Source organism: Gorilla gorilla, chromosome 6 (assembly GCF_029281585.2).
Source record: "Gorilla gorilla gorilla isolate KB3781 chromosome 6, NHGRI_mGorGor1-v2.1_pri, whole genome shotgun sequence".
NCBI lineage: Eukaryota > Metazoa > Chordata > Mammalia > Primates > Hominidae > Gorilla > Gorilla gorilla.
Window position 1 is genome coordinate 9,626,904 of NC_073230.2, and position 16,766 is coordinate 9,643,669.

At 46.9% G+C, this 16,766-nt stretch overlaps 1 protein-coding gene across 20 annotated transcripts in view; it reads right to left on the reverse strand.

Annotated features, from left to right (window-relative positions):
• MAD1L1 (mitotic arrest deficient 1 like 1) overlaps window positions 1-16,766 on the reverse strand; it is a 420,579-nt gene that overhangs the window by 355,602 nt on the left and 48,211 nt on the right. Inside the window, exon 1 of one of the 20 annotated variants that reach the window (XM_031013147.2) lies at window positions 4,187-4,261. The exons of the other annotated variants lie outside the window; for them this stretch is intronic. Coding sequence (XP_030869007.2) covers window positions 4,187-4,218 — 32 coding nt within the window. The 5' untranslated portion in view covers window positions 4,219-4,261. Of the gene's footprint in view, window positions 1-4,186; window positions 4,262-16,766 lie in introns of those variants that run through there. 20 annotated transcript variants of the gene reach the window in all.

The following is a 16,766-nucleotide window of genomic DNA, read 5'->3' on the forward strand; positions in this document are numbered from 1 at the left end:
GAACAGGAAGAACCGGAAACAACCTGAATATTCACAGGAGACAAACGATCCGTGACAGGACACGCGTGGGATGGCCTCCTGTGTGGCAGAAAGGACATTCGGGACCTATGACGCAAACGCAGGCAGCTACACATTCGCCTGCAGGACTGCACCTTTTAAAGTCCGTATGTAGACAGTGAAAATCTACAAAGGTAAACCGGAATCTCCTAAGAGCGGGTAGGGATGCGACTGGTGGGATTACGGGGGATTGGCAGTCTCCTTTTTATGTATTTCCCTACTTTGTAAAGAACATTACTTGTGCAATAAAATTAAGAAAAAAAGTTCTATAGCCACCTTGCTCAACTTCGTCATGTCAAGGAAAAAAAGTATTTAGGAACATAAATTGTTCTTTACTTGGAAAAAAAAATCTTGCTCCAATCCAAAAAGGCATAGGAAAAAAGGCATAAAGAGCTGTGCACATTAGCAAAGGGGCCCTCTTGCACTGAGCGGTGGCCAGTGTGTCTACACGGCAGGTGCCAGGCTCCGCGCTGCGTGCAACTAACAGGTCAGGTGCATGGAGTTTAAAGGAGAGCAGAACAAGCAGCGGGTCAAGGTGCCAGGACTGAGAGCACAAAGGCCCACAGGGGGCACACGGAGCAGAGGCTGGACCACAGTCTGGGTGGAGGGGTCGGCCAGGACTGAGAGCACAAAGGCCCACTGGGGGCACTCGGAGCAGGGGCTGGACCACAGTCTGGGTGGAGGGGTCGGCCAGGACTGAGAGCACAAAGGCCCACCGGGGGCACTCGGAGCAGGGGCTGGACCACAGTCTGGGTGGAGGGGTTGCGGAAGGCTTCCTGAGACGAGACAGGATGCAGATAAACCCTAAATGGTGAATGCACCCGAAGGGGCCCTGCCTCCCGGACTCGTGCCCTCAGGTCGTCCCTTCCATAAACACCCGGGCCAGGCTCCGGCCACAGCTACTGCAACCACAACCAACAGGCTTAAGGAACCTGCATGCCAGGGCTTGTCCCTATGGGCTTTGGCCACCACGTGAAGCAGCTCGTCCTAGCCAGAGAGAGCCCCTGAGGAAAGAAGGCAGCCCTGCCTCCTGGCCATTAACAAGGCAGCACACGTGCACATAAAGCCATCCTGGATGTCCCATCCCCAACTGCCACCAGATTGGCCCCAGGCAACCTGCAGAATCCTGAAAAATTACCAAGCACTGTTCAAAGCCACTAAGTGTTCGGGGCTGGAGTGGGCCGTAACAGGGAAAGGGGAGGGCAAGTGGGAGGGCAGAGGGAGCGGGAGAAAGCACAGAACTCATGTTCGGTGTGGCTGCTGCAGAGGCTGAGGCGAGGGTGACAGAGAAGCGGGAGAGCCAGGCAATGGCAGGAGGCCTCTGGTCAGCCACATCGAGACATGAGGACTTCATCGTGACATCAGCAGGGACAGACAAACAGCTTTGAGCAGGGTCTCGTGGTCATTGCTTCATCTCAGGCAGATCCCTCCAAGTGCTGGAGTGGAGAATAGTTGCAAGACGCAAAAGTGAAGCCAGGGACGGTAAGGTGGCCGCTGCACGAGAAAGGGTTTCCAAGTGGCGTGGCGGCAGTGGGGATGGGCTGGAACTAGCAGGATCCCAGGAAGGCAAGGAGAGGAAATCACAGGAAAGGCGACACAGGCTGAGAAGGGAAAGTCGGGGCGTCAGAGATGAGAACCAGGTGCCTCCCGTGGGTACTGAGTGGATAGGCCTGCCTCTCCCAAGGATGGGAACCGGAGGAGCCCCAAGCTCCCTGTGACCAGTGAAACACGGGCAGAAACACACGGGGGGTTGGCGGTTATAGGCGATCAAACACAAAACAACTTCTGGCCTTCAACAGTTCAAAGAGCACGGTTGGAACACAGATGATTTAGCAAGACAGCAGAACTCGATAGTGCTTCAAAACGGCCCAATTTTCCTTGCTGCTACGCCACTGGTGGCTGCCATTAATGAACGGGGTAGAAAAGAGAACTGGGGAGAACTTTCAGAGAATCCTAATAATCTGCTGAAGAGAAGCAACGTTTCCTGCGTATCGTGCCAGCAGAGCGAAGGGCACTCTCATTCTCCCCAATTTAAAGATGAAAACATGGGTGCAGTTCCATAACCTGCCTGAGGCCACACAACCAAAGGAGGCAGCAGGCCTCAACCTAGGCTCTTACCCAGTAGGCTCACAGGACTGTCAACACTGTGGTGCTGGAGCCACAGCATGCACACACGTGCACACATGCCCCACAAAGATTCCTCAACCTCACCCCCGGAAGTGCTTGGCGGATTACAGCAGGGCCACGTATGGGTCACCTCCACCCTGCAAAGGACAGCAGAGAAGGACAGCAGCTGGAGGGTGGAGATGGGACACGTATAGTCACCTCCACCGGGCAAAGGACAGCAGAGAAGCCCAGCAGCTAGAGGGTGGAGATGGGACACGTATGGGTCACCTCCACCGTGCAAAGGACAGCAGAGAAGGACAGCAGAGAAGCCCAGCAGCTGGAGGGTGGAGATGGGCCACGTATGGGTCACCTCCACCAGGCAAAGGACAGCAGAGAAGGACAGGAGAGAAGCCCAGCAGCTGGAGGGTGGAGATGGGACACGTATAGTCACCTCCACCATGCAAAGTACAGCAGAGAAGTCCAGCAGCTGGAGGGTGGAGATGGGACACATATGGGTCACCTCCGCCATGCAAAGGGCAGCAGAGAAGCCCAGCAGTTGGATGGTGGAGCTGCTGTGTTCCTGAGGCCTCACCGTGCCCAGTAAGAGGGCACCATGCAGGCTGCCAAAGGGGCCATGAGACCACGCAGCCCAAGACCAGACCTGTAAGAGATGCCAGAAATCAGTCACATCTGGAGGGTCCCTGGGATAGACACACAAGCTCATCACCACAAGGCCTAAGTCTGATGGGAAGAGCACACGGCAATGCAACACTGCTGTGTGGGTTCAGATCCCAGCCACTCATCGGCTGTGAGTCCTCAGGACAGCTGCTAACCTCTCCTGCCTGTACTTCCTCACTCATAAAATGAGTATGACAACAGTGCCCCCACCTCAAAGGGTGGCAGGGAGGACTGCTGGAGTGAAGGCCCAGGAAGTGCTTGGAGCAGCACCTGGAAAGGGGCTGGTGAGTGTTCTCTGCCATTATTCCTCACCACACAGCTTTCATTCTTCACAACCTTGCGAGACACCACGACCGTTCCCATTTAACAGACAAGCACACGAGGCTCGGGTGGGACGTGTCTGGCCCAAGATCACACCGCTGGGAAGCTGCAGAATCCCATGTGAACCCCAGACTCCAACTCTCGTCTGACTCTCGCCCCTTCAGGCCTCGACTCCGCACAGGGCCCAGGGCCCAGCAGCAGCAAGTCACGGTGCCGGTGCGAAAGGCCTCGGGTCTCCAGAGAACATCCACGCCTCCTCAGGACAAAGGGCTCCTCTGGGAAAAGGCACAAACACTGCCTGCACCGTGTGCTTCCCAGAAGAGAAAACGGGAGGGCACCGCCGCCAGGACGGGGCAGCCCAGGCGCAGCCACTCGCCACCTTGGCCGGCTCAACTTCCCAGCAGCATCCAGCAAAGCCGTCAGTAGTCCTCGTGGTGCCAGCTCGAGTGCCTGATGGGCCCTCGCACAGGTCTCCGTGGGACAGAGGTAAGGGATAGAGGACCGAGGCCCTAAACAGCTGAGAACCCACGTGGTTGGCCGCAGTCCCATCCCAGCCCTGCTGGCTGCCAGGTCAAGGCTGGAGCCCCAGATGGGCTCCCATGGGGCGAAGTCAGAAGTCAGAGGTGCTCGAGGCTGCCCCATCAGATGGCTCCTGGGAGCGTGCACACCGCGGTCTGTGCACACAGAAGACCCCAGACGGTGCCAGGCACCCTGCACACATGCCTCTGGCTGAGACTACAGAACCTGCTAGCATGCCCCTGGCATTCCCAGTCGAATCTCCTTTTCTTCCATGTATACGTATTCCTCGTGAAGTTACATAAACAAAGTGTACATAGTCAAACTACAAGGCTTGTTATGGCAAGCAGCCACCCCCAACTCCACTCTGCATCTCCTGGCCCAGTTCCCAGCCTCAGAAGCAAATGCTCTGAAGTTATTTGAGTCAATTATGTTGAAACGGACCTCCCTTCCTCTAGACAATAGGCTTTCATTGCCACTTTCCTAATTCTTCAGTTTGGGGCATTACCTGTGACTTCTCAGGATGGAAGAGGAGGCCATGGCTCTTTGCTCCCACCACCCCTCTCCCACCCCGCAGGCACCACCATCACCACAGCTCTAGCTGCCCCGCGTCTGGCTGAGCTCACAACTGGGTGCTCAACCACTCACACTGAGGCCACAAAGGAAACCATGGCGACTTCCAACTCCTTCCTACTTTGTGCTTCCCCTCAAGCTAACAGGAGAAGGGGTTTTTCACTTGCTTAGCTGTCTGTGTATCGCTCATTCCACCCTGGCTCTTTAAACTGTTCAAATCTCCTCTGGAGATGTCCATGCGCACCCGGCATCGGGCTGCCTGGCAATCTCGTCTTTGGGGAGACTTTCTCGGCACCACTTCCTGCTCTGAGGACTGAGCACCATCTGCCCGGGCACAGGCATCATCTTCAGCTGCTTCTCCCCCAGTGACGGATATCCTGCTCCCTGCGTTCCAATCCTTCCTCAGTCATCAGTCTCTCTCTTCCTTAGTACAATGCACCCTCCAGTAGCTTTCTGAAAAAAGATTTGAGGGAGATAATTTGTTTTTAAGATAGGGTCTCACTCTGCCACCCAGGCTGGGGTGCAGTGGTATGGTCATAGCTCACTGTGGCCTCCACCTCGTGGGCTCAGGCGATCCTCCTGCCTCAGCCCTCCGCACCCTGAGTACCTAGGACTACAAGCAGGCCAGCACACCCAGCTGCTGCTGCTGTTGTTGCTGTTGTTGGACAGATGGGGTCTCACTCTCCTATACCATTACCCATAATGGTCTCCAACTCCTGCGCTCAAGTGATCCTCCCACCTCAGCCGCTGAAAGTGCTGGGATTACAGGTATGAAGCACCATGCCTGGCCAGGATGACTGACTTTTTTAAAGACTTTGCAAATCTCCATTGTGCCTTTAGTCTGCTCTCTCATGCGACTGTTAGTTTCACTGGGTATAGAATCAAAGGCTGAAAATTATTTTCCTGCAACTCTAGACCACATTGCTTCACTGTGCACTAAATTCCAATGCTGCTGTTTAGAAGCACAAAGCCATCCTGATTCCCGCTTCGTATGTAACCTATTCTCATCCTTCTGAAGGTGTGTAGGATGCTGTCTTTACCCTGATATTTGGGGTCCAGCAACATGCCGTGGCAATGGTCTTTGATCACAGACGTTCGTCCACTGGACTGGGTACTTGGTGGCTCCTTCAGCCTAGAAGAGGATGACGCTCAAGAGAAGGTTTTTCAATTGTTTCATTATGCCGTCCTCCCCGCCGTTTCTTTGCGGTACTTGTTGAATATGGTCCACAGAACCCGATCCTCAGAGTGTATTCCGTTTCTCCTGTTTGATCGTTTTTTTCTTTCCGGATCTCCTTAACTTTTCCAACACTTACACTGATTTTTTCCCCATATCTGTTCATGTAGTTTTAACTTCCCAGAACTCTTCTTGTTCACTGAATGTGCTTCTTCCAGAGGACATTTTTCTTGTTTCATTATCTTCTCTTGTTAAAATAACCATTTTTATCTCACTGAGGATGCTTATGAGAGGTTTCTTCCTGGAAGTTTTATCCTTGCATAATTTCCATTTCCTCTACACTGTTTTTCTGTTTGCTTGGTCTATACCTTTTACATCAGAGACTCCTTCAGATGTCTAGGAGGCTCTGAATGAGCGACTGTGACGGCCACCTGTAAGTTTCACGGCAACAGAGTTGTGAGGTGGCGACTTCAGTACCTTTCTGTCCTCCCTCTGGATAGTCTCAGTCCCCACAGGAGGCCCTTCTACTCTTGCTTAGTGGACAACGCTCCACCAGCCCAGACTCAATGCTGAGTGGGGACAAAGCTGGTCATCTCGGCGGTCACACAGAGTTCACTTACCGTAGTCCATAAGGCACCCCGTCCCGAAAAGCGCCAAGTGCACGACCATCAGCTTTACCGCCTGCTCAGCACGCCTAATGCCCGCCCCGGCTGCACTGGGCTGAGCAAGGACCAGGGCCTCTGAGCAGCCGGCTCACAACACACTCTTACGTCCTCGTGTGGCCACTCTGGAAGCAAGCAGTCACAGCTCCCAAGCGTGGTCAAAACTCTGCAGCACAGATCAAGCTAGCTCTCAGCTTTCCCCACTCCCAAATTAGCATTTGGTTTTCTCAAGTCAGCTAAGTCCATCACCAACTCTCCAATATACATTCCAGCTTCTGAAATAGGAATGCTATGACTTTACTTTCTCCTTATTCACATGAACCTTTGCCAAAAAAAAAAAAAAAAACCACCACTCTTTTCACTGCAGTATGAGGTTTCAGAAAGAAAAAGGTAGGTGTATGTATTCAATCTACCATCCTCTCCATCCCCCAAACTGGTCCTAGAAAAACTCTGGCAACATACTTTTCTATTTTACCAGTAAGCCACATTCCTCAGGCTTGTTGAATGACTGCCAAAGTAGGAGCCATGTGCAGCCCAACAGAGCTCAGGCATTCCCACCACAGAAAGGGTGGGGCTCATCCTCCTCCTGAAGCCCTGGTCCCTTCCGTCCAGGCCATCCCACACAATCACCCAGGAAGTTTCGTAAGCATGCAAAATAAACCCAAAGACAGGAAATAAAAACAGATGGAAAAACTACAACGGTGAGAAATCAACCAAGTCAAAAATCAGTTACTTTAAAAGGCTAATAAAGTTGCAGACATCTGAAGATAGTAAGAGAGAAGAGAAAAGGCACAAATAACCAAAATCAGGAAGGAAAAAAGGACTATCATCAGCCATCCTGTCTGCATTGTACATTTTCTTTAATTAAATACGAGTCTAAGGATGAGTCTGGGTGCGGTGGCTCACACCTGTAATCTCAGCACTTTGGGAGGCCAAGGTGAGTGGATCACTTGAGATTGGGAGTTCAAGACCAGCCTGGCCAACATGCCAAAACCTCGTCACTACTGAAAATACAAAAATTAGCTGGGCATGGTGGCACATGCCTGTAATCCCAGCTACTAGGGAGGCCGAGGCAGGAAAATCACTGGAACCTGGGAGGCGGAGGTTTCAGTGAACCGAGATTCCACCACTGCACTCCAGACTGGGTGAAGAGTGAGACTCCATCTCCAGGAAAAAAATAAATAAATAAAAGAGTGAAATATTGAACATGTTCCCCCAGATCAAAAATAAGAACAAGCTATCTGCTACCACCACTGCTATTTCACGTCGTACCAGAGGTCCCGGCCAATGTAATAATGTGATAAAAAAGAAACAAAAGGTATAAAGCTCAAGAGGAAGGAGTAAAATTGTCTTTATTTGCAAATAGCACTATTTTTATACAAAAAAAGGCTAAGGAATCTTAAAAAAAAAAATTTACTGGCACTAAGACTGAATTCAGCAAAGTCACAGGACACTGTCAAAACACTAAAACTATACTGTCTCTATACACGAGAATCCAGCAAAGTCACAGGACACTGTCAACATAGTAAACTATACTGTGTCTATACAATAACAGCAAATATTGGAAAGGTGACAGTCTTCAAAATTCTACTCAAATTATCATCAATAATACAAAATTCTTAGGATTAAATTTATCAAAAGATAGGCAAGAGCTCCTCTAAAAAACATACGCTAGTAATAACTGTTTGCTTGGTGAGCTGTGTGGCCAAGGTTGTGAAATCAGAAGAGACACCCAGCCTTCTCCAGGTGAACTGTGAATCGCTAATATGTTATTAAAAGACGTATTTCGGAAATGGTGCGCTTCAGTGGAAATCCCTGGAGATCTGTCAATGCCTTCACATTCCGTAATATGTTTTAATGTGAGGAGAAACAGACCAAAATGCTTATGAAATAGTCTGGTCAAGTTTTTCTGTATCCGAGTCCTTCAAGTGCTCTCCCTGATATCAGGCAGTAACAACATAGTGTTACAGCCACAATTTCAATGACCTAAAATGATTAGCCACATTACTTCTTTAATTTGAATCTGGCACTTTCTAGGCCACTGGTTCTCAAGGCCTAGTGCTATGCATTCATGTATAGCAGATGTATTCATGAGGTTTTATGAAATTAAAAATGATTCACTCTATCTCAGACTTACCCAATCTCTTCATTTGATATGCTTTGGTGTATTCCGGGAATATTTTGTCTCAACATTATACATCTCAAGACTGTTTTCTTCATAAAAATTATGTTCACCCACTTCAATGAATCAGATGTTAACATCCACTGACTTCTTTGAAACAGGCTGAATCATTATCCTTAGTAATATTTTGTCTAATTTTTTAATCGCCTTTTTATCTTTGTTTTGGATGCCACAGAAACAACCCAATTTCCTCATTAGTTGCATTATTATTAAAACCACATCAGACATTTCATGTTTGAAAATTATATAAAACCTCATCAGGCATTTCACACTTAAAAATTATCAGTAAGAAATTAACCATTGCCATCAAGTCTTTGTCATCTGTGAAAAGTTTCTGCTCGACTCTGAAAACGCCTGCCTGAAAGCTCGGGATAAACTCACAGGCCAGAGTTTGCATCTTCAACAAGAAGGGCAGTCTCAGTGGCTCTGGAGAAGGACTGCAGCCAACATCGCCACGACTGACACCTGTGGGGACAGGCTCTGGAGGCAACAGCAACCCTTACACCACTTTCAAACACACCAGGAGGTTAAGTCCACATTTCCAAATTCACTTTAGGCAAGAAGCAATGGTTTCATGAGTTTATAAACCCTAGATCTAACAGGATAAGAATTAATTACACAGAACTAAATGAACTGAAGAGGGAAGTTTTATTGAGGTTATTTGTGGATGCTGGTTTTATGTTCTATTTTCTGGATACAAGGGGAAGTGATTGCGTTTTCTTCTTAAGCTATTTAACCTACAACAATTTGTTGAACTCAGCTTTGATAAAAACGAAATATTTTCAAATGATCTCTGACCTTCACTGGTATCCCAGAATTCAGAAACTCTTACTGAGTCTCCTTACTTTTCACAGCAGTAGGTTCAATAAGAACCTTTCCTCCTTTTTAACGTGATAGAATTGGACAAACCGTACAACCAGTGCCTTACCTGCATGTCATCTGAGAACAATGCTCATTCAATAAAGCATGACAAACTACTCTGAAGGGTCAAAGATGGCGGTGCATATGCAGCCAACAGCAACAAAACTCTCCCATCTTCCAGATGGTTAAGACCACTTGCTGGAAAGACAGGAACCTCAGGATACTGGGAGGACCTCAAGAAGAGGGGAATTCACCCAAATGTACAGGTAGAAAACATAAAATAAATTTGCAACCATGAAATGGAACAGTTCTTAAAACACAGAAATTAGGCTGGGCACGATGGCTCATGCCTGTAATCCCAGGACTCTGGGAGGCCAAGGCGGGCAGATCACCTGAGGTCAGAAGTTCGAGACAAGCCTGGCCAACATGGCGAAACCCTGTCTCTACTAAAAATACAAAAATTAGCCGGGTGTGGTGGCGGGCGCCTGTTATCCCAGCTACCTGGGAGGCTGAGGCAGGAGAATCACCTGAACCCAGGAGACGGAGGTTGCAGTGAGCTGAGATCACATCACTGCACTTCAGCCTAGGCGACACAGAGAGAGTCTCAAAAAAAAAAAAAGAAAAGAAAAACTACTATCACAAAAGAAAAAATTGATGAATTGGATTTCATCAAAATCAAAAATTTTTACTCATCCAAAACACCATTAAGATCTCAGTAAAAATGTTAGAGTAAGAGCCTATGGAAGTTCACTCCACCATAAAAGCAACAGAAGAGTGACTAAAACGGTCAGAATCAGCTTTTTGAACTCTGAAAACTAACCAAAGGCTTACAGCAATCCGGGAACGTTTGGTCAAGAAAATCAGGTGGCTCTCGAGAAGAGTGCGCCTGGGGCATTTTAACTCACCCTGGTCCCAGCCCCCACACCACAACTCCATGGTGGCCTTGAAAAATCAGTCTAGACCGGGCACGGTGGCTCATGCCTGTAATCCCAGCACTTTGGGAGGCCGAGGCACATGGACCACAAGGTCAGGAGTTTGAGACCAGCCTGACCAACATGGTAAAACCCCGTCTCTACTAAAAATATAAAAATTAGCCGGGTGTGGTGGCGCATGCCTGTAATCCCAGCCACTCGGGAGACTGAGGCAGGAGAATCACTTGAACCCGGGAGGCAGAGGTTGCAGTGAGCCAAGATCGCGCCATTGCACTCCAGCCTGGGCGACAACAGCGAGACTCTGTCTCAAAAAAAAAAAAGAAAAATCGCAGTCTACATTCCCAGGACAGAGGGAACAGAATGGGGCTGGCATCTCTCAAAATACCATTCCCAAAGAAGAGTTATTACTTGACCCATCTGGGTCACTTACTACCTTAAGATCCCAATTAAAAGTCCTGTCTTAGGCCGAGCATGTTGGCTCACGCCTGTAATCCCAGCACTTTGGGAGGCCAAGGCGGGTGGATCACCTGAGGTCAGGAGTTTGAGACCAGCCTGGCCAACATGGTGAAACCTCATCCCTACTAAAAATACAAAAAATTAGCTGGGCGTGGTGGCAGGCACCTGTAATCCCAGCTACTCGGGAGGCTGAGGCAAGAGAATCGCTTGAACCTGGGTGGCGGAGGTCGCAGTGAGCCAAGATCGTGCCACTGCACTCCAGCCTGGGCAACAAGAGCAAAACTCCATCTCAAAAAAAAAAAAAAAAGAAAGTCCTGTCTTGATTTCACCTCCCCTAATCTCTCCCAGGGCAAAAACTTGGTCGGGGAATGAGTCTGTCAACCACTTCAACATCACAAATGCCTGAGTGACAGCAATGGCAAACAAAAGACTCGCCAGAACACTGACACAGAAAAGCTAAGAAATGAGCTGTCCATGGGGACTGAGATTCTAAGGGGCCATGTCCATGCATGTTGCGCACAGGCTCCGAAAGGCCTGTGAAGGCCCTGGGTTCTCCCTCCTGCTCACCTTGAAGCTCTGAGCAAGCACGAAATGAGGGCAAAGGCAGAGTGGCCACCACCTGGCCCAGCGTGCACCGGAGCCCCTCATCAAGGACTCACCAGTTCGAGGTATCTCAGGAAATCTCTGGCTAATATTCATTCTGAGACTGGCCTTTGCTTAAGACCGAGTATCTAGCCTAAAGCATGCCGACCTTCCAGACAAGCATTAGAGGCAAACAAAAAACTGTCCACAGATCACAGAGACTTCATGGCCATGGTTAATTTACGACTGAGAGTTTTCAAATGTGAAATGTCTAGTGAGGTTTTGTAATAAAAATAGTGCAACTGTCAAGGAAACTGGGCTTGTTTCTGTAGCATCTGAAACAAAGTAAAATGCCAATGAGAAAATTAGACAAAATATCTCTGGGGATAATAATTGTTGTCAGATTGTTCACTGCTAACGTACAATATTAAACATTATCTTATATTAAATATTGATCTTGTATCCTGCAACTTTGTTGAACTTGTTTATTAGCTCTAATAATTTTGTAAATGTGTATTCTTTCAGTTTTTTAATGTATAAAATCATGTCTTCTGCAAATAGAGACAGTTTTCTTCTTCCTTTCCAATCTGGATGTCTTCTATTTCCTCTCCTTGCATAAACGTCCTGGGTAGAGCCTCCAGCACAATGCTGAAGAGAAGTGGAGAAAGCACGTATCCTGTCTTCATTTTTCTTCTCTCTCTGCTTTATTCCCCTTACCGGAGAATCCTGACGGACCTATCTTCAGGTCTGCTGATTCTTTCTTCTGCTGTTCAAATATGCTGGTGAGCTTATCTACCAAATTTTCATTTCAGTTGCTGTACTTTTCATCTGTAGAATTTCTATGTGGTTTCTCTTTATAGTTTCTTTTTATTGATATTCTGCTTCTACTGATTGCTTTCTCCACCATGTATGAATTATACTTTCTTGCTTCTTGCATGTCTTCTGAATTTTGCGGCAACTCTGGAATCAGATTCTCTGCCCTTGCCAGGGCTGGCTGCTGGTGCTGCCAGCTGTAGTTGTTTTTTACTTGTTTCATGACTTTTCTGAACTAATTCTGTAATGTTTGTGTCTCTGTTCTATGCGACCACTGACGTTTCCACTCAGTTTCACGTTAGCCATGAGAAATACAAATTAAAAAGCACATAAGATTTTAAAAATGCTAAATATCACTAATTATCAGGGAAATGCAAATCAAAACCACAATGAGATACCACCTTACTCCTGCCAGAATGGCCATAATTTAAAAATCAAAAAATAACAGATGTTGGCGTGGATGTGGTGGAAAAGAGAGCACTTTTACATTGCTCGTGGGAATGGAAACTAGTACAATCACTACAGAAAACAGTACAGAGATTCCTTCGAGAACTGAAAGTAGAGCTACCGTTTGAGACAGCAATCCTACAGAGGAAAAGAAGTCATTCTATGAAAAAGACACGTGCACACGCATGTTCACAGCAGCACAATTTGCAACTGCAAAGATATGGAACCATGCTAAATGCCCATCAACCCAGTGGATAAAGAAAATGTGGTCTCTATATATATATCATAGAATACTACTCAGCCATAAAAAGGAATGAAATAATGGCATTTGCAGCAACCTGGATGGAGTTGGAGACCATTCTTCTTCTAAGTGAAGAAACTCAGGAATGGAAAAACCAGACATCTCACGTCCTCACTTATAAGTGGGAGCTAAGCTATGAGGACACAAAGGTGTAAGAGGGATATAATGGACTCTGGGGACAGTGTACACTGCTCAGGTGACAGGTGCACCACAATCTCAGAAACCACAACTAAAGAGCTTTTCCATGCAATCAAACACCATGTTCACCAAAAACTATTGAAATAAAAAATAAAATCCCATTAAAAAAATAAACTCCTACTGATATAAACAATGAAGATTATAAAATGTAACTGGAAATAATTTTTTGTCCCACAATAAGTCGTTGTTTAAATTATGGTATATCCATCCAATGAAAAATCATGCAGTCATTAAAAAAAAATCCACTTTAAGATACCACTCCACACTCACGAGGCTAACCATAACAAAAAAGACATCATAATAAGGGTTAAAAATTCAGAGAAACCGGAATCTTCATATACTGCTGGTGGGAATGTAAAATGGTGTAGTTACTATGGAAAACAGTTTGGCAATTCCTAAAAAAGAAAGAGCTACCATGTAACCCAGTGTTTCCACTCAAGAGAAGTGAAAAAAAAAATGTCTCATACAAACATCTGTACTTGAATGTTCGTAATAGCCAGAAAGTGAAACAACCCAAATGTCTACAGCTGATGGATGGGTCACTGAAATGAGCTCTGATGACACAATGGGGTATGACCACGTGCCATGTGGTGGAAGGGAGCGCTGATCCGTGCCACAGGGTAGACGCCCCTTGAGAACGTGCTGAGAGGAAGGCGCCAGCACAGAGGCCACCTATGGTGTGATTCCACTGATACACAACGTCCAGAACAGGTAAACCCAGAGACAAAGAGCAGAGGAGTGGCTGCCAGGGGCTGGGGAAAGGAGAACAGGGAACTTCGGCCAACTGGGCTTCCTTTGGGGACCATGACAATGTTCTGGAATTAGACAGTAGGTATGAGTGTACAACCTTACAAATATACTAAAAACCACCAAATTAAACACTTTAAAACAGACAAGCGGCAGGGCATGGTGGCTCACGCTTATAATCCCAGCCCTTTGAGAGGCCAGTGTGGAAGAACCACTTGAGGTCACAAGTTCAAGTCCAGTCCGGACAACATAGCGAGACCCTATCTCTACAAAAAAGAAAAAATTAGCCAGGTGTGGTGGCTCACACCTGTATTCCCAGCTACTCAGGAAGCTGGATCACTTGAGCCCAGGAGTTAGAGGCTGCTGTGAGCTATGATCGCACCACTGCATCCTGGCCTGGGTGACAGAGCGAAACTCCGCCTCAAAAAAAAAAAAAAAAAAGAACATCAGTCAGTCTTACAGTAGTAGTCATGTATATTTTAATAATCTAAAAACTAAAGAAAATGACAAGCCACAGACACGGCAAAAATGTTGACAAGACATACACTGGATGAAAAACTTGTATCCAGAATAAAGAACTTGGAAAAATCAATAATAGAAAGAAAACAAACCAATACAATTTCCCAAAAGACTAAGAACAGACACTTCCCAAGGAACAGATACAAAGCTATGTTTATTGCGGCACTATTCACAATAGCAAAGACTTGGAACCAACCCAAATGTCCAACAATGATAGACTGGATTAAGAAAATGTGGCACATATACACCATGGAATACTATGCAGCCATAAAAAATGATGAGTTCATGTCCTTTGTAGGGACATAGGGACATGGATGAAGCTGGAAACTATCATTCTCAGCAAACTATCGCAAGGACAAAAAACCAAACACCACATGTTCTCACTCATAGGTGGGAATTGAACAATGAGAACACATGGACACAGGAAGGGGAACATCACACACCGGGGGCTGTCGTGGGGTGGGGGGAGCGGGGAGGGATAGCATTAGGAGATATACCTAATGCTAAATGACGAGTTAATGGGTGCAGCACACCAACGCGGCACATGTATACATATGTAACAAACCTGCACGTTGTGCACATGTACCCTAAAACTTTAAGTATAATAATAATTAAAAAAATAAATAAAAATAAAAACAAAAAACACAGCTATTAAGCAAAAGAAAGAACTCAGCCGGGCGCGGTGGCTCACGCCTGTAATCCTGGCACTTTGGGAGGCCGAGGCGGGTGGATCACGAGGTCAGGAAATCAAGACCATCCTGGCTAACACAGTAAAACCCCGTCTCTGCTAAAAAAAATACAAAAAATTAGCCAGGCGTGGTGGCGGGCGCCTGTAGTCCCAGCTACTCGGGAAGCTGAGGCAGGAGAATGGCATGAATCCAGGAGGCGGAGCTTGCAGTCAGTGGAGATCGCGCCACTGCCCTCCAGCCTGGGCAACAGAGTGAGACTCTGTCTCAAATAAAAATTTTAAAATAAAAAAAAAAAAGAAAGGGCTCAACATATTCACTGGGGCCATGATGACAATGGCGGTTTTGTGGAATAGAAAAGGGGGCAAGGTGGGGAAAAGATTGAGAAATCGGAAGGTGGCTGTGTCTGTGTAGAAAGAAGTAGACATGGGAGACTTCATTTTGTTCTGTACTAAGAAAAATTCTTCTGCCTTGGGATCCTCTTGATCTATGACCTCACCCCCAACCCTGTGCTCTCTGAAACATGTGCTGTGTCCACTCAGGGTTAAATGGATTAAGGGCGGTGCAAGATGTGCTTTGTTAAACAGATGCTGGAAGGCAGCATGCTCGTTAAGAGTCATCACGACTCCCTAATCTCAAGTACCCAGGGACACAAACACTCTGCCTAGGAAAACCAGAGACCTTTGTTCACTTGTTTGTCTGCTGACCTTCCCTCCACTACTGTCCTATGACCCTGCCAAATCCCCCTCTGCGAGAAACACCCAAGAATGATCAATAAAAAAAAAAAAAAAAAGAAAAGAAAAAAAAAACATATTCACTGACTAGGGAACTGGTCATTAGGGAACGTGAGTTAAAGCCAAAAGTCAGTAACGCCACACACCCGCTGGAATAAATAAAGGATGTTTTAAAAATAAACAGCCACACCAAATACTGGTGAAAACATAATGCAAATGGAATCTCATACATTCCAGGTAGGAGTATAAAATCATACCACCACCTTGGAAGACAGTTTGGCAATTTCTTATGAAGTTATACACGTACTCATTAAAAGGCCCAGCAATTTGACTTCTGGGTGCTCACTCGAGAGAATGAAAACACAGGTGCACATGAGATGTGGATGTGAATTAACCACAGCTATACTCACAAGAGGCAGCTACTGGGAAACAACCCAAATGTCCTTGGACAGGAAACGGGGAAACAAACAAGCAGATTCGTACAAGTTAAAAATGAACCACTGGGCCGGGTGTGGTGGTTCACACCTGTAATCCCAGCACTTTGGGAGGCTGAGGCAGGCGGATCACCTGAAGTCAGAAGTTCGAGACCAGCCTGGACAACATGGTGAAACCCCGTCTCTACTAAAAATACAAAAATTAGCCAGGCGTGATAGCTCACGCCTGTAATCCCAGCTAGTCGGGGGGCTGAGGCAGGAGAATCACTCGAACCCAGGAGGTGGAGGTCTCAGTGAGCCAAGATCACACCATCCCACTCCAGCCTGGGAAACAAGAGTGAAACTCCATCTCAAAAAATAAATAAATAATAAAAATAAAATATAATGTACCACTCATCTCCCCAAAACAGGGCTGAACCTCAAAAGCACTCTGTTGTCCAAAAGCAGGGCCAGGACAAGGGTGAAGCAAGAGAGATGCCGGCGTACAAACTTTCAGGAGGTGATCGCTCAGAGAATCTCACTCTCGGGGTGTGCAGTGTAGATCCCACACTCTCTCGCCTCCCCCTAGTCCCAGCCCTGGGCAAAAGATGACAGCAATTTAAGAATAAACACAGTACAGTTCCATTTATTTACAATTCAAGAACACACAAAACTAATTTATGGTAATAGAAATCAGAACAGTGCTTGTCTCCCGGGGGTAGGAATTGATTGAAGGGACGAGAAGGAACTTCCAGAGGTAATGGAAACTTTCTGCAGCCTGACAGAGGCAGTGATGACACAGGTGGTA